This window comes from Ursus arctos, unplaced genomic scaffold (assembly GCF_023065955.2).
Source record: "Ursus arctos isolate Adak ecotype North America unplaced genomic scaffold, UrsArc2.0 scaffold_2, whole genome shotgun sequence".
In the NCBI taxonomy this organism is placed as follows: Eukaryota; Metazoa; Chordata; class Mammalia; order Carnivora; family Ursidae; genus Ursus; species Ursus arctos.
This window is the reverse complement of record NW_026622874.1, coordinates 73,676,316-73,701,486: the sequence shown is the minus strand read 5'-3', so window position 1 is coordinate 73,701,486 and position 25,171 is coordinate 73,676,316. Positions and strand designations below refer to the sequence as shown.

At 48.2% G+C, this 25,171-nt stretch overlaps 1 protein-coding gene across 1 annotated transcript in view; it reads left to right on the top strand.

The window, feature by feature from the left end:
* Positions 1–6,759: 6,759 nt before the first annotated feature.
* GRIN2A (glutamate ionotropic receptor NMDA type subunit 2A) overlaps positions 6,760–25,171 on the top strand; it is a 359,508-nt gene continuing 341,096 nt past the window's right edge. The window contains exon 1 of the mRNA XM_026520343.4: positions 6,760–7,188. Within this exon, the coding sequence (XP_026376128.3) occupies positions 6,775–7,188 (414 nt within the window). The 5' untranslated portion in view covers positions 6,760–6,774. The remainder of the gene's footprint in view (positions 7,189–25,171) is intronic.

The window sequence follows — 25,171 nt, the reverse complement described above, 5'->3', positions numbered from 1 at the left end:
CCCACTCCCCCTGCTTGTGTTCCCTCTCTCGCTGGCTGTCTCTATCTCTGTCGAATAAAATAAAATAAAATCTTAAAAAAAAAAAAAAGAAAAAAACCTTAAGCTCTAATTAGAACTATTGATATCTGAATGTGTTATGGGAACAGGAAGGGATTTTTAGCCTTTTGTATAAGATATTATGAGAGGGTTAACTAGCACCTCCGCGGACCCCAAGGTCAAGATCTTCAAAAAAAAAAAGGTACAGAATCATTGAGCATCCATTATGGAAGGCAGCTCTGAGGTCATCATGGCTCATGTAAACCTTTGTTTTACAAATGGATAAACTGAAGTCTAAAGAGGAGAAAGTCTTTAAGGTCACCTGATAGCAGGGAAGTTAGGATCTGAGAGAAAGTAAAAGAGATATAGGTAATCAGAGTCAGGTTATGCTAAACTCAGGAATCTATGAGAGCTTACTGTCAGGAATGCCAAAGTGGAGCCAACTCTGATCACTGGATGGGGCTACCCAGAACACCTGAGCAAGCTTATCTAAGTTCTATCTAAACTTTGAAAGAAAGAGTTCACAAATCGATTAATGATGTCTGCCTTGGCACAGGACAGGTGAGTGAGTGGTACTCACCTGTCCTGTGTACATGTACACATTGTACGCCTGTAACTACCATCATGTAAAAGGACATCAAGAAGGGACCATGGTTAGCACGTAAGGTGGAACCCACAGGCTGGAATTTGGAGGGACGGTGAAGATAGATCACCAGTGACAAAACAGGGATGAAAGTGGTGGCTAGGGTGGTGTTTCAGGTTTTTGGCCACCCCTGAATTTCTTTTTTACTCTATCGTTCTCTCTCCGGATTGTATTGTACTGCTTTGGAATCCCAATAACCTTATAGAATGCAAACACACACGTACTTAATTTTACACAGCAGACAAGCAAAACAAAAATTTTGGGTCCTGGTCCAAATTTTGCCTTTGGCCTCTTGTCTCACAGTACTAAAGTTAATTAGTCTTACTTTCCCCATATGCAAAATAAGGGTTTTGGTCTAGGTCTGAAATTCTCAAAAAGCATTCAGAGAGACATTAGTTCCATCAGATGGCAACAGCTGTTCTGTGGAATAAAACAGGTTTCCATGATCAATTTCTTCTGGAATATTGCTGCGTTAATAAACACATTAACCTACAGGACTTCTTCTAATGTAAGAATTCACTTAAAAGTGACTCAGGTAGGCAGAGTTCCCCAAACTTACTTGAAAACACAATGCACAAGACAGGATCGTCTCTAAAGGTCTTTCAGCCAAAATGCTGCCATTCTTTATCCGTTTCCTTTGAGAAGAGAGATGTTAAGAGAAGCACAATCAATGACTGGCTCGTTTTACTTCAATGCTATAGACATGATATGGTGGTTGGTTTTTAACCACAGTGTTCAAGTGGCTCCAAGCAAGTGGCAACCATGGGGGTCATTTCTTTAGTGAAGCATTTGAAGATAAATCAATTGGATTGAAAACAACTGAAACAATTTGTTCCTTAAGACTAGACTAGGTAATTTCAGTCACTTTAATGATGTGACTGGCAATAAAACCAATTGGCAAAATTGACTGCAGAACAGTGTAACTAGGGGCGCTTTTCTTTTTTTTTTTTTTTTGCATATAGTCTTTGTCAGCATAGCTGCAATGAAGGTTTTTCATCCGAAAGTCTTGAGTACCAAAATCCTGCTCTGTATCCTAAGCTCTGTGGTTGGTTTAGCTTTTGCAGCCCAGCACGGGGTAAATTGTCATGATCACATACACACTGTTACAGTCTCCACCTGTGTGGTGGAGTTCAAGGTGTCTGACCCTAAATGGCTCTCCACACTGGGGAGACGTCCAGCTGCCTGTGTCTACAGAGATAGACGGTTCCTTCAAATGGAGGACTGTCTTCTTTTTCTATTCAGAAGACACCACACCTGTGTGATTTACCTTTCTACGAGTCTGGTCACGAATGATTTCACACTCTCCATGCCAATAGTTTTTATCAAAGACTATTTCGTGGTCTGTGCTGATATACAAGTATGGAACGTATGGTGGGTTATTAAGCAGGGCATCATCAGAATCATCTGCGGATTAAAACAAATATCCAAGCTTGGCTTCACCTCTGAAGATTTGGATGGAGAAGATCTCAAATGGGTGCAACCACCTGTATTTTAAAAAGCTCCACGGGTACAGTCCACATGTCCATCAGTAGGAGACTAGATGCACGAAGTGTGGTTTATTCATACGATGGGAAGGTACTCAGCAACAACAAAGGAAAAACTGCTGTTACATGCAGCAACATCAGTGAATCTCCCAGACATTAGGTTAAGTGAAAAAAGCCAGTCACCAAAAAAATGTACAACATAGGATCCATTCATATGAAGTTTGAAAATAAGCCAAGCTGATACTTCGTGTTAGAAAAAAAGTGTGGCTTCTACTGGGGGATGTGGAATTAACAACAGAGGGACACAAGGATACTTTCTGAGGGTGATGACAATATTTTATACCTTGTTTTGGGTGATGGTCTACACAGATGCATATAATTTCAAAACTTGAACTGAATTCTTAAGAGATGTGTGTTTTATTGTATATAATTTATACATCATAAACAGAAGAGCCTAATTTCCCTGTAAGTCTCCAAACTAGGGTCCTGTACCTGTGCCAATATCCAGGAAATGATCATCTTCACTCAAGCCAGCTTAGTCCAGTTACAGCCTCAAGAAATAGAAAGCTTCTCTATTCTTTGCTGTATTTCACACAACCCGCCATTTTCATTTACCTTCCAGAATTCTTGCATTCTTTCTGTCTTTTGAATTAATAAAACTCCAGAGAACTTAACATACAACAGCCAGCTTGATAATAAACCCGTAGTTCTCTGAACTGTGTCCCGTTCCTGTCTCCATTTCAGTAGTCAGTATTCAGCATTCCTGGAAAGAAGCCCTTCTCTCCTAGGCCACTTTGTAGGGCCCTCATGTTGATCAAGCACCTACTATGTGCTGGACTTTGTTGGCTCCTTTACCACGGCTATCTCATTTTCTTTCTGAAATAACCCTGAGAAATAGATATTCTTACTGTCTTCACTTTTCAGATTAACAATTGATAAGGGAAGATAAATATAGAGCAAGCCCAAAGGTGACATCAGGCTGATGAGTGGAGGATGCAGGGTTAGAAAGAACATTGATTGCAAAAACCTCATATAATTTAAGGTCCTTTTCTTTCCAGGGCCCGAGGAAAGGAAAGCAGGGACCAGGGAGTTGGAAGGAGAGATACAGCTGAGTGTAAAAAGGTCAAAGGTCCTCACTTGACAATGTTTTTCATGCTCAGTTGCCAGAATTCAAGCCAGCCAGGCCTCACACACCCAGGCAGTCCCATGCTCTCTGGCTCACCCCTGCTGGTAGCTTAGAAGTGGCAGCTTCAGGGCGACTTTTGTTTGATATAACTTAGAAAACAAGAAGGAAGCAAGTGGGGGATGTAGAGATGTCTTTACTTTTAGGATTCTGGCTCCCTGAGATGAGAGGAGTGGGTTCCCTTCCGGGGGTGGCGATGCACTGGGAGAAGCACTAGAGCAGATTCTGTGGGGTGTGTGTGTGTGTGCGTGTGTGTGTGTGTCGGCGCGCCTGTGCGTGGAGGGGGATTGCTGTACCCAGCGCGAGGCACTGGGGGAGGAGGAAGCGGTAGCAGAGATCTGAATAATTGATTCTTCAGCCTCACCAGACGCTCAGGAGCGGGCGGAGAGCGTGGTTTCAGCACCACGGACAGCGGCACACCGCCGCAGGCACCCCCTTCGCCAGGCAGCCGCCTATCCTGGCCCTGTGGCCGCTGTGCGCTCCGGGAACGGGTGGCCGTGCTCCCCACCGCCGCCGAGGGACTGCGGGGTCTGCCTCGGCCCGCCTCCGGGGAGGGCGGCTACGGGCGGGAGATGCTTTCACCCACTGGAGCTCCAAGCGTCTCTAGCTGTCGCGGGGGCTGCTGCGTCTAGTCGACTGAGAACAAGTCCTTAAGTTGGCGTGGGGGCGCCCCTGCCTTCCTCCTCCTCTTCCTCCGAGGCGACCGCAGCAGAAGCACGCCCCAGAAGCTCGGCTTTGCCAGTGCTGTGAACCACGGTGGCTAGGCGCTCTCCGGACTCCCGTCGGGAAATGGGGAGCTGAACGCCTGGCGACGAGCTGGCCCCGCAGCGAAGGGCCCAGAGGGAGCTGCCATCCCCCGCCCGCGCCTCTCTCCGGCGGGGACCGCGGGGATCCCCGGCCACAGGCGCGCGCGCGCTCCCACACTCACTCACACACACACTCGCCCTCACACACACCACCAGCCCGAGCCTGGGCTGCGGAGAGGGCTCTCGGGCGCGCTCAGAGGACCGGGCAGCTGTTGTCCGGAGTGGGGCAGGAAGCCGAGCTCCGGCTTTTGGAGGGAGGCGCCGCGGGGTTGGCCGGAGCATGGGGCTGGGTGAGCGCTGAGAGTCGCGGCCGCAGCCATCAGCCCTGGAGATGACCAGGAGCGGCCACTGCTGAGAACTATGTGGAGAGAGGCTGCGGTGAGTGCTGGCGCGGGACGCGGGGCCTGGGCGGCCCCTTTGGGGAAGACGGTGGGAGGCCTGAATAAGAGGGGGCGGCAGGACCTAAAGGGGGTCGTTGCGTGGAAATGATCGCACCTCCCTCGGGGATCCGGGACCGCGGGAGCCCGAGTCCTTCCCTCCCCCTCTCCTGCCGGCTCATCGCAAACTCAGCCAGCCGCCCCCCCTTTCTCTCCCTACCCCCCTCGCTCAGCAGCTCCCGGCCGAACAACTCCCAGCAGCCGGCGCCGGGGAGGTGGTAGGGGGTGAGGGTGGAGATGCCCAGTTAGCTTCTCGTGCGTGGCCAACCTGGGGTTCCGGTTCTCCTGTGCGCCCCGAAGCGGAGCTCTCCATATCGACCACAGGGTCTGAGGATCCGCACAGGGGGTCTTGGTCACAGAGCTTCAGCTCCCCCCTCTCCGGTCTAGCCCCCTGTGCGCACAGGGGGCTGTCAGCATTGCGGACTGCAGCCTGCCCCCCAGTCCCCTTTCCCCTGCCGGTGGGCTGACCCTGCTTCTCTGTCTCTTCTCCACCCCGGTAGAGCCCTGCTGCAGAGCCTCCGGCTGGGATAGCCGCCCCCCGTGGGGGCGATGCGGACAGCGCGGGACAGCCAGGGGAGCGCGCGGGGGCCGCAGCATGCGGGAACCCGCTAAACCCGGTGGCTGCTGAGGCGGCCGAGATGCTCGTGCGCGCAGCGCGCCCCACTGCATCCTCGACCTTCTCCGGCTACAGGTACGTCCCAGCGGGAGACCTGGGCTCGGCCGGCCGGGGAAGAGGAAGACTCGACCGGAGAGAGAGCGGGAGCAGGATCAGGAGAGAGGGAGAGGAAGCGGGAGAGGGAGAATCTGTAGCGAGGCGCGGGAGGAGCACCAGGGGGCGCTGCGGCTCCGTGCTCCGCGGTACTCACCCGAAGAGTGCCTCGGCCAGAACGAGTTCTCCCCAACTTCCCCTCGCTCCGGCAGCGCCAGGCCCGAGGGGCGCGCGCCTGTGCACGCGTGCACGACTGTGCCGGTATTTGCAGGCACGCGCAGTTGTGCACCTGGTGCGATACATGTGTGTGCACCGACTGAGGACGTGTGCGGACTCCGGATGGCGGTGGGCACCGCTACGGTGGCCTGCGGCTGTGCGCAGAAAAGCGCGCGTGCCTGTGAGGTTGTGCAGCCCACTGCCCACATGCCCCTAAGACTTGGTAACAGGATCTGGGGTGAAAAGCCTGGGGAAGGGCTGTACAGTTCACGTCCGTCGGAAAGCTGCTTAGGAGCCTACCTTTCCCCCACGCACGTTCTCTGCCAGCTCCCACGCGCCGGCCCACGGGGTCGGGGGACGCGCCTCCTCTCCCCTCCGGGATTCTGCATTGCTCGTGGCGCGCGTGAGAGAGGGCGTGTGTGTGCCTCTGTGTGTGTGCGCCTGTGTGTGTGAGCGTGTGTGTGCACGCGCGTGTGTAGGGGGCGGGCCCTGGGGCCCGCCTTCTGTTGAGTGGAAATCGCTTTACCGCCCCTACGCGAGGTGGGGCCCGCCCTAATTTCCCCCCAGGCACCCGGGACCCTGGGGCGCACAAGTGAGTGTCCTCAATCCCATGCATTTGGGGGGTACCCTGCAAGAGAGGAATCGGGTCTGCCCCGGGTACCCTGTGGAGCCAGGTCTGTGCTGCACCGGGCGGGTTCACGGCGGCGGGGGGGGGGGGGGGGGGGCGGGGGGGAAGCGTCAGTCGACTAGCCCAGCTCGGAGCCGGGCTGCGGAGTCTCAGCACCGCCTCCGCACGCGGGGGCTGGTCTGTAGTTCGCTCCTCCTGAGTAGGGGGCGGGGTCGTCTGCACTAGGCAGGTGGGAGAGGGGTGGGTGGATGGTTTGCTCTGGGCGCCTACGCTCAGGGGCTGTGGTCCACAGCTAACTTGGGGGTGTGGTGGGACATGTGGGCAGAGTTAGGTATGGAGAAGCAGCTGCAGACAGGGGGTGAGAAGGAGGTTGGATGCAAAGATGAACTTGGGGACAGGGATGGAGAATTAGCTAGGATTGGAGTTGTGGGTAGAGTTGGGTCGAGGGATGTCGGTGGCATCAGGAATGGGGCATAATGGAGTCAGTGATTCTGTCAGCTCGCTCTGGGGATGGGCTCTATACCTGGCTCCTAGAGCCAGGGGCTGGGGCAGTAATCCCTTTCCTCTAGAACCCTTGCTTCCCGCAGCCCTGACTCTCCCTCTCCACCTTGCAGGGACCGTAAGTGGCGACTATGGGCAGACTGGGTTATTGGACCCTGCTGGTGCTGCCGGCCCTTCTGGTCTGGCGCGGTCCGGCGCAGGGCACGGCGGCGGAGAAGGGTCCCCCGGCGCTGAACATTGCGGTGCTGCTGGGTCACAGCCACGACGTGACGGAGCGCGAACTGCGAAACCTGTGGGGCCCCGAGCAGGCAGCAGGGCTGCCCCTGGACGTGAACGTGGTAGCCCTGCTGATGAACCGCACAGACCCCAAGAGCCTCATCACGCATGTGTGCGACCTCATGTCTGGGGCGCGCATTCATGGCCTTGTGTTTGGGGACGACACCGACCAGGAGGCCGTGGCTCAGATGCTGGATTTTATCTCTTCACAGACTTTCATCCCCATCCTGGGCATCCATGGGGGCGCGTCTATGATCATGGCTGACAAGGTAAGTCGGGGAGGTGATAGGCTGCTGGGACCCGCGAGTGTACCAGTCATACCACAGCCACCACAGGTCTTTGGGAGCCTCTGGCAAATGTTTTGATCTGAAAAAGAGTCGTGGTCACTGGCCCTGGTGAGAGCCAGGTCCTGCCTCTCCAATCCAGAAATGAATGGAAATGCCTTTTTCCTTGGTTCTTAAAGTGGGGTACTCAGAGGCACCTTGGGTGTGCAAGGAAGAACTCAGAAAATGCAGATGTGTAATGGGATGGTGGAACGGTTGGAGGTTTCCAAATAGTGCACAGAGGTGAGCGTGGGGACACTTGCAACACTATGGCTCATGTTTCTATAATATCGGTTTTACCCAATTTGTGGGAAAATGTCATTTTTTCCCTCTGTGGTAAGTGACTAAAACTATTTTTAAAACGATTAAATGTGGGTATGTTATGGAATAGAATGCATAGTTTTTAGGTCAAGCACAAAAGGGCAGAGAAACGTCATGCTTCCACAGACTGTCCGCAGTTGGGGGAAGAGGGGTAGAGTTTGAGAAGCCCTGGGCTGGAGGTGCCCAGGAGAGTGTTCCTCTAAGGACTGAGTAGAGAGAACTGACCGCAGACCTTGAGCATGGAGGACCTGGCATTTTTGTACATGTTCCCTGAGTGGGGCTGACTGGGGCAGATGGAGGGGTTGCCTCCCTAGGATGGGTTTTGCTATGAAGTTGGAGAGTGAAAGAAGGTGTGTCCACATCTCTTGGCTTAGAATGAGAGTAAGGTCTTTCTGTGGACCCTCTGAGAGTGTTGGTTTGGGGAAGAGGAGAGAGAGACTTCCAGACCGGGGTGAAATGTTACGAGGGTCTGACTTGAGTGTCATGCAGAAGCGGAGGGATGGAAGAGGGTCAGAAGGGAGAAGCAAAGTGAGGAAGGAGAAAAACCTGGAGTCATGGGTGCACTGTATCTCTAAGCCCCAGGAAAGGACTGGGGTGGGTTAGGAAGGGGAGCAGGGGGTGCGTGTCCTTGTGTGCCATGGTCCCCCGCCCTGAGACCTTCTTAGAGTGTGTTCCTTAGATAACAGGAGACATCCTAATGGAGTGAGCAGACATTTGTCAGAGCACTTTCCTTCTGACGCTCTCAAAGCACTTTTATAAATTCATCAAATCAGATTCTGCCTCTGCCTCAGCAATTCCCACCAGCTCCTTTGGGAACAGTATTAATTCTTTCAGGTCTCCTGGGCTGCAGCACATTCAGCCGAAGTATACAACCGATGCAGTATCTTATTAAACATTGATTTTAAATGGTTTGCAGCCTAGCAGAATTTCTACGTGTGGCCGAGCATTTTCCCCGCCACCTTTCAGTTTTGGGGGGCTCCTTTCTGGAATGAAAAAGGTAGGAAACGGCTGTGCCCTGCCACCAGTTGTTCGAACCAGGAAAGGTCTTGGAGTCTCCTAGAGCATCCTACAACTTTCAGATGAAGTGCCTGAGGCATAGGGGGCAGATAATGGCTTGGCGGAGGCCACACGGTGGACAATGGAACTAGATCTGTTTTCTGTTCTCAAGCTGTGATCTCACATTCCAGCAAATCAAGCCTATCCTTTAACTTTGTCATCCCATCTTCAAGAGGGTCAAGGAATTACTCTCATTTTATAGGAGGTTATAAACCATGGGGAGGTTCAGTGAATCAGAGCCTAGGGCTTGTGCATAAGGAATGACCAGCCCTCTGACGAAGGCCTGAAGAAGGAGAACTGCAGTTTCTAGCAGGGGTTTGGAGTGTGAGTTTGGGAACTAATATTACCACCGACCCCTCCTCCCTTCTGAAGTTTTGACCAAAGAAGCAACACACAAAAGACAGTAGCCATGTTGAAAGTAAAATCTATGAATTGACTAGGGCCCGGCATGATCAATGGGGAAATCTGGTGAAATCTGACTTGGAGAACGTGTCTTGAGGCTGAGAGGGCTTTGCTGCAGGTGTGTGGCTCATGCTCTTACCTGACTTACGCGTTGGACTGGAGGCAAAGGAGCAGGAACAGAGAGTGAGCTCATAGTTAAGCACTCATTTGATATACAGTGACCCTGCCCACTGTGAATGTCAGGCTCTGACCTACTGGACCAGCAGCTGCTCCTTCCTTAACAGGGTGTTAGAAAGGGAGCTCTGTGGGTATGGGTGGCAGCATCCTCCGCTTCTGTAGAATGAAACTGCCTTATGGGGATTGGACAAGAGCATGACCCCACTTAATAGTACAGAAGGAAAAGGGAATCAAGAAATGGCAAGAGGAAAATGAGAAAGGACATTTTCAGAGAAGTCAAGATTAGAGAGAGTTGTAAGAGGGGACGAAGGGGAGAGGAAGGAAAATGTAAATTGGTTTGAAAATGGTGAAGGGACTTGGTTGCTTCTCATTCTTGTCAGGACTTGCCGAGTTGGTCTTGGTGGTAGGGAATCAAAGAAGTGAGCGCAGATAATGTTGGGGTATATGTTGGGCCCCATGTGTGGGATGAGCAGGTGATGTTGAGAGGAGGTGGGTTAAAGAGTGGTATTTTGAGAAACTTGGATGTGTTAAAAAAAGAGATTGTCTGAGATGTGAACAGCCCTTCCTTCCATTAGTAGCACTTCTAGTTGGCTTGTGGCTTTGCCACCTGTTTCTTTTGGAGCTGAACGCCGAATGCAGTTTGTTTGGCTCCGAAGAAGCAGCCATGAGACGTTGCCTAAACCTCTACCTTGCTTGGTTGAGTGTGCCAGTGGTGTTATGGGCACAACGTCTGAGTCTCCCCAGACTGAAAAGGCCTTTCTGTCTCCCCCTGAGATGATGTTCATTTGGTAAAGCCCAGAACATACTTGTGTTGTTTTCACTTCCAAATTGGTAACATGATAGTTGATAGTGTCCCTGTGGATAGGAATGGTAGTTAATCAAGTAAATTCAACACCTCCCCGCCCCACCATTTTTACCTTCCCCTCAGTCTACTTGATCCATTGGGAAAAAAAGAACAAAGCCTCATAATAACTGAAATGTGTTAAGTGGCAGATTTTTGTGGTGTTAATTTACAATACAGATGCTAATTTTTCCTTCTATGAATGGGTGGTCTTGAAATATAATTAAGTTAGAGGTGAAAATAATGGTTGATGTAGAAAAAGTCCTAATCTTATCTTGGTTTGGCCATTTTGAATGGAATACACTCTTGTTGCAGCAATAGCCCCTAATAAATCAGGCATATGCTCTAGACCTTCACGTTTCTACATGGTGTCCTCACATCCTCCACCCTCTCCTCCATTTCTCATGGCTCCATGGGGGAAAAGGCAAGGTTAGATCTTAGCTGCATCTATCCATGTCGGTACTTCTTGGACTTCACTTCATATGCCATTTCTATCCATACCTCATCGCCTCTACTAGAGTGTAAGTTCCTTAGGGACAAACTTTTTTTAAAAAAAGTGTATTATGTGTGTTTGAGATAATGAATACTCCTTCTCCACAGTTTATAAAAATAATGTTTCATTGTAGGCTGCTTAGAAAGTATATTAATGTTTAAAGAAAAAATAAAGTTCTCTGCTCTAAGTTCTGTCACCAGGAGTAACCACAGTTGGACATGTGGGTCCATTTCCTTTTAAGCTCTATTTAGTTAGTTATCAGTTCAGGATTATACTGTGTATATGGGATGGGTTTTTTTTGTACTTTGCACTCTGTGGGTTTTTTTTAGTCAGAAGATCCAGGGTTTTCTTTAATTCCGGAAAAAATCTCAGCCATTATGTGTTGGATGTTTCCTCTCCAACATTTTCTCTGTTCTCTCCATATGTAGTTTCTTGATCAGTCCTCCAGGTATCTTAAATTAAACACTTTTTTTCAGTTCTCTAGCTCTCTGTGCAATGTTTGGGAAGGTTTCCTCAGTTCTGTACTCCAGTTAACCAGCTCTTTTTATTTGTATCTGGTCTCTTATTTTGCCTATCTGTTGAGCTGTTGAGTTCACCATATTTCCAAGATGAATAATTGGCCCCTTTTTATACCTTCCTGCTTTTTTTGTTTTATAAAAAAACCTCTTTTCACTTTGTGAATGTAAATCCTTCCTCTGTCCCTTTGAGGATTAAAAAAAAGTACTGCAAAGTCCTTCTCTGATTGCTTTAATATCTTTGTTTCTTCAGGTATGAATTCTTTCATTTTGTAGATTCTGATCATTGGATGTCCTCATATGTCCTCTAATTTTTGTTTGTGAATTTTTAAGGTGATTTTATGATTTATTCTGCCCTATGTCTGCAAGGGTATGTGCTTTTAAAGTAAAGCTCATGTCAACAGGTAAGCTCAGAGCTCTCTCCCTGCTCTCTATATCCTGTGGTACAGGCTTGGGTCCCAGTCTCATGTAAGTTACTTCATTTTGGCTCCTTGCCACAGACAGGGGCATCCTTTTTGGCCGTGACTCCTAGCAGCATGATTCCAGGTACAGTTTTCTCTCTTATCCCCTGGGTAGGTGTTGGGACCTCTGCTTCCATGGCTCATGATGAACCTATCCCCCATGAACCATGTGGCTTTGATTCCTACTTGAAATTGTAGAGTCCCATCTTTTGATTCATTTATTTTCAGGGAGTCCTCTTTATTTTTGATCTGTGATTCCCTTTTCCTATTTCCAAGCAGAACTATGTAAATTTTAAAACATCTAAAGATTTATCTATAAATTCTGTGTCTTAGGAGCAGAAGAGAGAGGTTACTGACTATGTTCATTCTGATTTTGACCCAGTTATATTTCACATCCTGCTTTTATTTTTTTCAAACTTGATTATGTATTCATGGAATTTTCCCTTATTGTTAAATAGACTTATCAAATATTATTTTATTATTTATTATTATGTATTATTTGTTTATTTAAATGCTTTTTAAAAAAGATTCTATTTATTTATCTGACACACAGAGAGAGAGCATGCGCACAAGGAAGGGGAGTGGCGGGCCCAGAGAGAGGGAGAAGCAGGCTCTCTGCTCAGCAGGGAGACCAATGGGGGACTCGGTCTCAGGACCCTGGGCTCATGACCTGAGCTGAAGGCAGACGCTTAACCAACTGAGCCATCCAGGTGTCCCCTCAAATATGATTTTAAATGGCTGTGGAGTATTCTGTTTATACCATGATTATTGAAACTAATATTTCTATTTTTCCACCTGTAGTAAGGTTGACTTCTGGTTCATATGCATGTTCTTTTCGGCACCTTGTGCTGATTTTGCCCTTTGTATTTGTTTCTTGGTAAACGTTTGTTGATTGAATGAATCAAGTTATAGGTTTTGATGGCAGCTTGCTGCAGTTTCCAGATGAACTTACCACACTGTGGTTTGGGGCTTTCTATGCGGTATTTGTTCTCTAAATGCTGACTGATTTCAGAGGCGTGTGCAAAGTTTCCTCTTCTTTCTAGTGGGCAGGTAATTACTAGCCGTCCTTGGGATTACCAGAAATTGGGGGGTTCCATACAAAAGGCCCGGATGGTGATGCTGAGTAATAGGTCATCAGCAGGAGGTGGAACTTTCTCTTATAACGTGGCAGCTCCGGAGTTTGGCTGTGAGTGAAACACTGAAAGCTCATGGAAAGGGCAGACACGCACATCGGAATGTTGGTGGAGCCCACTCAGCTCCCGCTATGGAGACATCGGGTAGTTCCTGAGAGAGTGGGGAGGCCTATCTTTAGCCTTTGCGATGAGGCATGTCAGATGCAATCATCTACTCCTCCTTACATAAGTCATCGGAGAGCAAAAGACATCACCCTGAAAGCCATGACTAACTTTCCAAGTGGCCCTCAGGAGTCATTGGTAATCGCCTGGACTCTGGATAGCTGTGTTTTGGTGGGTTCAGAGGGGGCAGTGTTCATGTTCTATTTGGTAGCCCCAGGTGGGAAATGCTTCTCTAGATGGAGTGATGGGAGCAGGGGGCTAAGGAGGCTAGGGAGGGAGGCTGAAAGGGGAGAGAGTGAGAGAAGAGGAGAGGAGAAATACAAATAGCATCTTGGGTTTGTCATACGGAGTGATGCCTTCTGGTAAGGCCATCATGAAAACAAGAGGTCATAATGTCATTACCTGGTGTGTTTTGTTTGTCCTGCACTGCCTGTTTATTATTCAAATTTGAATTAGTTGCCAGCATTAAAGTTAGGAGGCATCACATTTTTTTTTAAAAAAATCTGAATTTCATGCTTCATTGGAAAAAGTCAGAAGGCCAGGGAACACCGGTCCCATCTTCCCCCTCGGCAGGCAGCGGCTGGCTGGAGATGACTAGCACCCGTACCCCTGCAGGCCAGGTGCTCTTCCTTTGTTCGTTTCTCCACTTGCCCACTTCACTCATTCATTTTAGAGACTTGACCCTGAAGGCATTGGAGTTTGGGATCCCCGATGTAGGTGAAGAACATAGCTGATCTTTATTAGGAAAGCCTTCCCTGGGCATTCTCGTTCTCTTCCAGGGGCTGCTTCTTGGTAGGTGGAAATTCCTGATGTGAACGTGGCCAGGCTGCTGTGCTCACTCTGCCATCACTAATGTACTGTAGCACTTCTGAGCCCACAGGCCTTAAACCCTTCTCAACACGGTTCTGCAGGAAGCCACTCCCAACCAACTGGAGTCCGAAGGCCCCAGAAAACCCTGGACAAAAGGTCCGAGGACCTAAATTCCATTTCCAAAAAGCAGTGTGACCTGGAAAAAGGCCCTTCAGCTTTGTGGGCCTTAGGCTTACCTGCGAAATGAAGGTTGGGGTGATACCATCTCTGAGGCCTCTTCCAGCTCTGGGAATTGTATCACCTTCGAGAAAAGACCCACAAGAAACATGCCAAAATGTGAGCAGGGATAAACTCATGTCATTGACTCATGTCAATCTTTGAAATGTCAGTCTATCATGGTTAGTAAGTTGAACCTTTGAGTTAGGTTGTCTGGGTTTAAATTCAAGCTTTCACTTACTGGCTGGGTGATCATGGGGAAGTTCCTGAACACCTCTGAGCCTCAGGGTCTTGCTTGTTTCTGACCCCAGCCTGCCCTCGTGTCTTCATTTTTAAAAAGGGAGACAGAAATAGTACCTACTTCATAGAGTAGCTCAGTGCTTGGCTCATAATAAATACTCCAGGAACGCTCCTGGTATCGTGTCTGTATTTTATAGCTTTTATTTTTGTCAAATGCACATGCGCTTTTTAATCCCTGGAGAAATGATGAAGGGTGATGTGGGGATGTGATGGTGAGCCCCACAAGAAAGCGGGGATGAATCCTATAGAACTCTTAGAATTGGACAGTCCAACATGATCCGATTCACTTTCCCTTAATATGAATGTGAAGAGGACTATGAATTTCCTGGGACAAGAAGGCACTTTGAGTTCTGCAGACTTGCCGGGGGCTTTATCCTGGCACACTGAAGGTAAATGTTGCCAGGGCAGCAATGACCTCAAGAGGAGCCAGTCTCAGTGAGCTTTGCAGTAAATAACTCCCCCGATCGGACCATATGTTTGCACCCGGGCTTAGGGCTTCAGGGTGTGGACAGACACAGTTTCTCATTTTGTCTCTGCCAAGGATAGAATAACTCAGTGATAGCCCAGGGAACCTGGCAGCCCCAAAGGTATTTGATTAAAGAACCCTTACGTGCTTATTCTTACGCTCTTATTTTATTGCCCTCTCAAGTTAATGACTGTGAATCCAGCTGGTTGAGGCAAGGGGCTTAGATTCAAGGACAGTCGATTTTGATGTTAATATTTTGGTTGTCTTAACCAAATTGATTAAGATGTTGGGTGATGAAATTAAAATTCAGGGCTGTCTTTCCGGATTGATGTGAGGGACCCATGCTACAGACTGCACTGGAAGATTTAAGAAGAAATGTTACTCTTGCAGGAAGGGGGAGATGTAGCTTTTAAACTCGAGAATGATTTTTGCAAGGGTCATGAACTGGTGGACTGCCTGCTGAATCTGCCTCAGAGATACATTAGTATTTTATTTCGCTAATATAGTATTTAAAATGCTTGAATTTCAATGTCCTTGCTTCCTGTTATCGCACATCTACTCAGATTCACCCATTTATGTTAGCTGCATGGTCTCTGCAAGCATTTGAGATTGTGATCTCCAATCACAGGGATTTTGCTTATTTGCTTGCTTGTTTTGGACCAGATGCACAGCAGATTCTAAGTAGTTATATGGCTCTTAAAAAAGTGAAGGTCACATTTCTAGAAATAGAATGGGCAAATCAAGAGAGGCCATAGCTCCATTATACCTTCTCTGTTGTTAGAGCCTTCAGCTGCAAATAATAGAATGTTTGACCAATGGTGGCTTAAAAAATTAAGAGTTTTTTGTTTAACAAGGAGCCCCAGGTCTGATTTAGTTGTTCAGTAACCCATCAGGGACTCAGGTCCTTTTCATTTTTCAATTTTGCCTCTCTCAGCTGTTGTTTCCTCTTGGTCACAAGATGGCTGCTTCTGTTCAGCCATTACATCTTTAGACACCAGCCTTCAAAATGGGAAGAAAAAGGAGGGGAAAAGAAGCTTTCTTCTAGGCCCTCCCTTCTTCCATTAGAGTTGATGTCCCGTTACATTTCATTGGCCAGAACTGGGTCACATGCCACCCCTTGAACATCACTGGTAGAGATTAACAGTCAAGATTGTTTTCCAAGAATGGATAATTGCCACTGATGCAAAACTTGCTTCTGTTAGCAGACGTGTAGGAGCAATGGCTAAGTGGTACAATTGATGATGTCTCCAGCAACACAAACACCATGCTCTGTAGACTTGACCTTGTTTTGGGGGATAATATTTAAAGATGGATGTTGAAAAACTACAGTGTGTCCAGAGGCAGGGCCTGCAGGATTGCATAGGATCTAAATGACATATGGTAAGAGTCTCAGAAGCAAATATTTAGGGAGGTTCAGCGTGGAGAAGGCTCAGAGAGGATATGAAAGATGGGCTGTTATGGCATAGAAGGCTTAGGCTTTTTTTGTTTTGTTTTGGGGACAGAACCAAGGCCAAAGGATGAAATTATCAGGAGTAAAGTTTCAGCTTGATGTGAGGACTAAGCTTTGGCAATTAGGTCCCTGACTGCAGGCCGCGATATTTCATAGAATAAGGAGTGTCTGTCAGGTGTGGCTGAGCTGAGAGTGACTGCCGTCTATCCGGAGTGGGGTGGCGAGTTGGACTCCTAGTGGTAAGATTGGATGGGGTCACCGCTGAGGTTCTTTCTAAATCAGAGACTCTGCACCTCTCAAATCTTTAAACTTTTTTTTTTTTTTTTAAATCCCCAAGTCCCGGTACTTTAGGCCCTAGGATTTGGCTGAAAACCAACATCCTCACTTTCTGCAAGCATGTGAGTAATTCAGTATAAATTTGCCCGGCTTGGGGGAGGAATTCATGATCCCGGCATCATCACCTCAAATCCCCAAAGGACTTTACATCATCCTGAAGGGTAGACAGTATTTGAAAAGCAGAAAACCTATGTATATATCAACTCACACACACATATATAAATATAAACATAAGTAGGTCAGCCGGCGTCATATTTACTAGTGGGAATATTTTTGGCTAAGAAGCACAGCTACCAAAGACAATGTTTAGAATAATGGCCAACAATCTCCAAATGGGGAGCTTTTGCTACTGCATCCAGTTAATCATGATTACTTATTGAAGTATACTCATGTTTTTGCACACGTTATTGTAAGAATACTTTCATATTCTGAAGAGAGAGCCAGAACCCTCTCCGAATTTCCAGTTGTCAATTTTTTCTTTCTTGTCTGTTGTCCTGCATGCATCGTGAGCATTTCCTTACGGCAGTAATGACTCTGGGTGGCAGTCACTGTTTACCTACTTTCTCTGCTTCTCCTTCACATCTCCCAAGAAAAAAACAAAATCCAGAATTGCTTTCCTAACGCTCTGTCTTTGCATTCCAATTTTACAACGTGCCATGTGATGGAAATGGATCTATTCTAATTACTTATTTATTAGAAGTAGGTAAAAAAAAATCCAAGTAATTATAATACAGAATTCAAGAGAAGGAATACTTGCGCAGTTCATGCACGGCAGCTCCTCAGATGGGTTCCTGTCCGCGGAGGTGACCGTGTTACCCATTCAGGGAGGAAAAATGTGAAATGGGAGCGGCAGTGCGTTGCCATTGGTAATGTTTGCTGGAGTCGGTATGTTACAAGGACCTTTTCTTCTAAAGTCTCAGTGAGGTGGAAGAGGTTAATCATCTTGCACTGGTCCCCAACTGTGCTTGTTTCCCCAAAACAAAATAAAAACCTGCTCTAGAATATAAGGGGACTTCTTAAAATCACTGGCACCTCAATGCTAGGCCCACATACTCACCCAAGGAATAGAAGATAATTTGGAATGAGCTGGGGAGGAAGTCATGATCATTTTATACGCTAATAAATCTATGGATCCGCCCCACAGGCGTGCACGTGCGTCAGCATGCATTCAACATGATAAGCATGCAATTGTTAGGGGTTCCCAGGTCCTCTGAAACCCATTCTTTGGGATTGATTGATTGATTGATTGATTAGTATGTTCATTCTCCCAACATTTATGGAGCCTGTACCCTGTGCCAAAATGTTCTGCAGCTGTATCTGTGATCGGATTATCTGCTTTGATGTGCATCTAGCTGGAGGAGACGGGCAGGTGAAGCCCAGAGTGATGCATCTGGGATTGGGGCAGCCCCGGGGGGCTGTGGGAATAGAGCAGAGGGGCACCTCATCTGGAGGCGGGAGGGCGGGGGGCTTGTCAGAGAAGGTGCCCCAGAAGGCTGGGTTCTAGAGTCGTGTTTGAGAACTCTGGGCCAGAAGAGGCTGGCCTTGCACGTGTCTGCCCCCACGGGTCACATCCGTCCTCGGCGGTGGCAGACAGTGAGCTGCGGAGGGGAAGAGGCTGGCTCATGGAGGCCCAGACGCCAGCTCACAATCTAGGCCTTTCCCTCCCCTTAACGTGCTCCTCCAGGCTGCCAGGCTTGACTGTTGTTTTGATAGCTCCTGAATTTTCCTCTGGATGGCAGTTCTCACAATCAAAACATTGAGCTTTTCGCCGATTTCTGTTTTGTTGTCACAAATGGCTGGATGTCTCCTGCTCTATCTTGTCTCTTCCAAATTAGGAAACTCTAGCCGGAAAGAGTGAGTGGCATTTGAAATCCATATTGTCTTGCATGTCTGCAGTCCTAGGGCTGAAAAACAACATATTTTCTATATTTTCTGGACGAATTGTTTTAAAGCTATTTGTCGGGCTGAGGAAATGTAATATTGGTTGACTCGGGTGAATGGAGCCAGCACACGGGGAGAGGGTGCCGAGCTCTAGAAACTGACAGGCTTGCCGGGGCTCTGGCGCCAGGTGGCCGGCAAGGCTTCCCCCCACAGAATTCTGGAAGAGGCAGCGCCCCCCGCCCCCACCAGGGTCACAGTCCAATTGCACTTGAGTTAATTGCTGTTGGTCTCGCCCTGGTTAATTGATACTCATTTTTGGTACTGTGGTTGTTTCCTTATTTTTCGTTCCTTTGTAAAGCTCTTTGGCAGCATTCAAAGAAACACTTTTACCACGAAGAATTCCAAACACACCCAAAATCAATCGTGTGAGCCGTCCCGTCCCCATGACCTGGCTTCTTTTTTTACCAAAGCATGACCTGTCTTGTTTCAACTCCAGCCCCCACGCTGGGTCAGACCTTGTGCATTTCACCTACAAACATGTCGCCATACATCTCCAGAGGATAAGGATTTTACAAACTGTTAGAAAAGAATAGGCTCGGCTAACATAAAAGTCATCTTAACAGAGGTACAATTTAGAGGATTTGAGAGATCAAAAGACGTAGAAATAAAATAAAAATCACCTCTGACGTCACCAACCGCAGACATCTACTGTCGCCATTTTGGTATATTTCCTTCTAGTCTTTTCTATACGGGCTATATAAACCCATATATGTATCGATAATAGAATTTCACGAATAGCTTCTAATTTGTGTTCTCTCACGAGCATTGCAGATTATTTGTAAGTATTTTTACCTGCTACCTTTCCCATTCCATGGACACATCATGATTTCCTTCGTAATTTAGATTTTTTTTCACATTTGTTTTTGTTAAAAACAACACCTCCGTGAACGTCTTCATAATGAAATGTCTGAGTTGCAGATTATTCATTTTTTTTAAAAAAGATTTTATTTATTTATATGAGAGAGATATAGTAGGGGGGAGGAGCAGAGGGAGAGGGATGAGCAGACTCCCTGCCAAATGCAGAGCCCTATGTGGGGCTCGATCCCAGGACCTTGATATCATGACCTGAGCCGAAGTCAGACGTTTAACCGACTGAGCCACCCAGGTGCCCAAAATGATTGGTTTTGAATCGAATCCAAGGTCTGAGATCACTGGGTCACTGTGCATGAAGAATTTTAAGGTTCATGATGCATCCTGCTAATTGGTTTCCAGAAGGATTGGACCCCTGGACACTTTCAGTAGCTATGTTGAAGTGCCTCCCTCACCTCACTCTGGCCCGCACTTGAAACAAAAGTTGTCCTGATGGGTTTTGTGGAAACGTTACCTCATTGTCTTAATTTGCATCTCTTTTATGGCACCTGCTGCGAAATGTATTTTAATTTAGTCAGACTTTTATATCCCTAGGTGTTGCACATCTTCACCTCTTTGATATTTCTCATTGTATAAATGGAAAACCTCAGAAGATGATGGATTCCAATATAAAGTACAGTGAAATAATTTGAATTTCTAAAAAATAATAAATATTTTGAATCCTGGCAGGGAGTTCTGTGATTATTCATTCTTAGTCACCAGGCATTGCTCAGCCATTGTGTCTATATCAATGTTGCTTCAAGAATTGCTTTACAATGTAAGATTTCCCAGCAGAAAAGCATTTTGTGGGATTTGACTATTAGGAGATGCCAGGAGACGTGATAGAGAACCTCGTCCTAGTGGGCCTGGGATGTGCTCGTGTCACGGGCTTTGTGGTGAACTGTAGGGACATGGAGCCACAGGTTGTTCCCTTCTCTACAAGAGCGAAGGTAGGGTGACGATGTGACAGTCGCTTCCCTGTGATCTGAAAGGGATAGCATGTGGGCGGCATGGAATAGCTGTTCTTTCCCATGGCGGGGGTGAGGGCAGTGAAATGAATTTTAAACGAAAGTTGAAGGGATTCAGGACTGATATTAACGGATGTGGGGGGAATCTTCAAAATATTTAATTACTGGTACAGAATGATCATTAGTATGGACTGAATATTTGTGCCCCCCACCCCACAATCATATGTCGAGATCCTAACCCCAAGGGCATGGTATCGGGAGGTGGTCCTTTGGGAGGGGATGAGGTCATGAGGGTGGAGCCCTCATGAATGGGATTAGGGTTCTTATAAAAGAGACCCACAGAGCTCCCTCACCCCTTCTTCCATGTGAGGACATGTGTGAAGGTGGCCATCAATGAACCAGGAAGTGGGCTGTCAGCTGTCATCAGACACTGAATCTGCCAGTGCCTTGATCTTGGACTTTTAGCCTCCAGAACTGTGAGGAATAAATGTCTGTTGTTAATCACCACCCCCATGCACCCCTCTGTGGCATTCTGTTGTAACTGAGACAATCACAACCCAGGAGAGCAGATACCCCTGGAGCCCCTGTTGGGTCAAGTGTTGGTCCTGTAGCTCTGCTTGTGAGAAGGTTCCTGAGGGAGGGGCTGAGTGGCAGAGGGACTTGAAGACCCTGGAGGCTGTGGCCATTCACTGTCGAAACCAGAGCATCTCGGCGTACCAACCAGAATGGTTGTCCCCGCATATATCAGCTGGACACCAGACTAGAACATGACTGATATCTCTAATGTCTTCTGTGCCAAAGCGTGTGCAGTGGGTTCTCCTGGAACTGTCCAGAGCAGGACAGAGGGACAGAGGGGGCTGTTTCCTCTGCCATAGGTCACCTGTGCCATAGGTCACCTGAAATGGGGAAGTGGGGCTGAAAACATGTTGAAGTTCCCTTCCCTAGAATATGGAACAGGAATGTGCTTCTCCTGCTTCCACTTTGTCTCCTGTGAGGTCATTGTCCAGCCATTCCCTACAAGCACGCCTCCCTCCCGTGAAAAGAGACAGGCATGGAGCTGAAGCCAGCTTTAGTCCTCAGCCCCTTGCCCCCTTGTCCTGCAGGGCAAGACCTTCCCAAGAAACTCCCCTTTTCACTGTGGTTGCATGAAAGCATCTGTTTCAGTCTCTGGGTTTGGAGTGTGATGTGGCCATTTGCAGAAGCAAAAAAATAATAATAATAATAACAATCTTATAACTCAGTGGAAATACTCGATAACCTAATGAGCTTTTTAAAGATCAATTTTCAAAACAGGAGCATGGATGTGCCTTAGCTGGGATCACATACTTGATTTGCTGGTAGTGTCTGTGGCTTCCTGTTCTCCTTCAGGACGGGAAACTCTCTATTCCTCACGCATAGAGGTTTTCAAATTCTAATGGTTTCCAGGGGAAAGGGGCACGTCTCTGGCTTCATCTGAGGGTGGGAGGAGCCTGGGGTTGGAATTTATTGTTTGCAAGGTTATGGGCTGAATTGTGTCAGCCTAAAAATCATAAATTGAAGTCCTAATGCCCAGTATCTCAGAATGTGAGTGTACTTAGAGTTGGGGTCTTTGAAGAGGTAATTAAGATAAAATGAGGTTATAATTTAGGGTGAAATGGGCCCTAATACAATACGACTGGTATGGGGCACCTGGATGGCTCAGTCGGCTCAGTCCCCACTTTTGGTTTCGGCTCAGGTCATGATCTCAGGGCTGTGAGACGGAGCCCCACATTGGGCTCCGTGCTGGGTGTGGAACTTACTTAAGATTCTCTCTCCCTCCCTCCCCTCACGTGCACACAACACACACTCTCTTTCTTTCTCTTAAAAAGAAAAATATGACTGGTGTCCCTATATGAAGAGATTAGGACACTGACATGCACAGAGAAAAGATCGTGTGGGGACACAAGGAAAAGAGAGCCATCAATACACCAAGGAGAGGGGCCTCAAGAGAAACCAGCCTGCCGTCACCTTGATCTTGGACTTGAGATTTCTGGAACTGCTGTATGAGCTGTCCAGTGGGTGGCACTCTGTTTCGGCAGCCCCAGCGGACCAGTCCAGAGAGGTTGGGAGGTACAGGGAGCTTCGTCCTAAGGCTCCTTAGTGCTCTTCTTCTAGTGAACTGGGAGGTGAATGTACCCCTGCTCAGAACCTAGTCCCACATCTATTCTAAAACCAGCTTCACTCTGCTCACAACGGGGTCTCCATTCTGGCAGTGGGGTTCCTGCCTGAGGAACTGAGACCTTGCTTTGGGATCCTTCGTGGAACACGTCTAGGACATCCAGGTTCAGTGCTTCCTAAAACTTTTACTGTAGGGGCTGTGACCGACAGAATAATGTCCCTCCGAAGATATCCCAGTCCTGGACCCGTGAATACATTACCTTATATGGCAGAAGGGACTTCGCGAGGGGCGCCTGGGTGGCTCAGTCGTTAAGCATCTGCCTTCAGCTCAGGGCGTGATCCTGCTGTTATGGGATCGAGTCCCACATCAGGCTCCTCCGCTGGGAGCCTGCTTCTTCCTCTCCCACTCCCCCTGCTTGTGTTCCCTCTCTTGCTGGCTGTCTCTATCTCTGTTAAATAAATAAATAAAATAAAATAAAATAAAAAAGAAGGGACTTTGCGAATAGAAGTTAAGCATCCCGCAAATGAAGAGATTCTCTTGGATTATAGGGTGGGTCCGGTGTAATCACAAGGATCTTTAGAAGAGCCAGAGAAGGAGAGGTGATGACAGAGCAGAGGGTGGAGTGATTGGCGTGAATATGGAGGCGGTGGCCTCGAGCCAAGGAGCACAGGTGGCCCCAGCAGCTGGGAAAGGCCAGGAAATAGATCCGCCCCTGGAGCCTCCAGAGGGAACACAGCCCCGTTGACACCTAGATTTCAGTCTGCTGAGGTCGGTTCCAGACCGTGGACCTCCGGAGCTATAAGAGGACAAATGCGTGTCACCGTAAGCCGCTAAGTTTGTGGTGATTTGTTGGAAACCGGTACGGGGGAGAGCCTGGTGAACACGTGCTGGAGGCCAGACTGTGCCCCAGGTGGTCTTCTCTCTGCACTTGTCCTTGGAAATTCATGGAGATTCTGCCTCCCATCTCGTCACGTAACTGTGTCGGTGTTAAGACCAAAATAATTTGAAAATGACCTACCAGATAGACGTGTCAATTTATCCCTTCACCGAGTAATCAAGCGAAAGTCATACTCTAGGACGCTGTACCATATTCGTTCCCCGCGCATGTGCGCTGCTGGGCTGGGCCTGCCTCTGTTTGAGAATCCTGCAAGAGTGTGTGCCTTGAATCCAGACGATTCAAAACCTGGCTCCTGAACGTACGAGCTCTGTATCCTTGGGCAGGTCACTTAACCACTCCTGAGCCTCAACTTCCTTATCCATAAAATGGGTTCATAGTAACATCTGTCTTGCAAGGGTGTTGCAAAGACCAATAAGTATCTGTGAAGAGTACCCAGCACATCGCTTGGCACATAAAGTGGAAGATGCCATGCGGTGAGCTCCTGCTGTATACACATCTGTTCTACATATGAGCACTTTTCCTCCCTGCAACAGCATCGTGAGGTGGGTTTCGTTATTAGAACCTGTGTGTGAATTCACACAGGCAGCGGGCGGGCGGAGCCAGGACTGACACCCAGCTCGTTCGGCGTTCTGGCGGGGTTTCTCGGACTCGCACTGCTGACCTGTTGGCCGGCTAATCTCTTGCTGTGGAAGCTGTTCTGTACGTTGCACGGTGTTTAGCAGCATCCCTGGCCTCCACCTACTGGATTCCAGTAGCTTCCCCCACCCCCCCGCCCCCAGTTGTGACATCCCAAAATGTCTCCAGACGCTGCTAAACGTTGCCTGGGGATTACACTGATCCCTGGTTGAGAAGCATGGCTCCCAGGTTTGAGGTCTGCTCCCTGTGCGATACCGTGCACACAGCAGTGATCAGTAAGTAGAGTCATCGTTACACTCGGGGTTCAGCGTCCCTGAACCCTGCACTGCTCTGCACATGTTCCTGTCTCTATCTAGCCGGTGTCGTGGGGAATCTACTCCCCTCTTTGGGGGCTGGTGTCAAGACCAAGAGAGACGTTTTGTGCAAGGGCGTCAACACTTCTCGTTGGCTTCTCTGGCAGCTGAGAAACGCTGAGGCAGAGTGAGTAAGGGCACCGAGCAGATTGCAAAAGGCACAGACGCTGGTGTACCTAGGCGCCTAATACGATTTCGAGAGGGATGATTCGTGCAGCTCACAAGGGCCTTACGGGGAGTTGTCTGCACAATTCGTGTGCCTCCACCAAATTCTTCATGAACAATTTCTCTATCACTCTTGGACCTGGATGGAGGGGGGAAGAAAAAAAGTCAAGAAATTCAGGATACCTGGGGAAAAGAAAAGAGAAAAAAACAAATTAATAATGAGCTTTCTGTAAATTTGGGCATCTCTCCAAAATACATTGAGATCAAATTTTATTTTGTAAACGAATCTGTTAACTTTTATGGGTGATTTGGGTTAGTGCGGTTGGTTGGAAGAATTCATTAAAGCAGCCAAGATCTCTGGCTCGACTGCACATAGGAAAGCTTTTGTTCCCGACCATGCGTCCGCCTCCAGCAGTTGGAGCAAAGAATACGAATCCTCAGCCACAGAGTGACGACGTGAGAGATCGAGACAGAGCTCTGATCCCACCTGTTATCAGGAATCCTGCTTAGAATGTACGTTCTAACGAGGGCCCTACAGGCAGCCTTCTCCTTCGTTCCCAAAGCCACATCCGGTATCCTGGCCAGGGCCTAACTTAGAAGCTGGACCTACTCTTGCCCAAGTCCGCGTCCCGTCCACTAGTCCCCAGCTGTAGGTCCACTCCCCCCGTGGCGTGTGCTCCCACTTACTTGGTGTGTGGGGACTATACCCCGCTTATATTTATAACCCCATCTATGATCCCATTCCCAGGACCCAGTATGCAGGTTTAGGACAAGGTAGGTGCTCAGTAGATATTTAAGTAAAATAGCGGGAAAGTAGGAAGGGCCAGGGCTGGGACTGTGTTG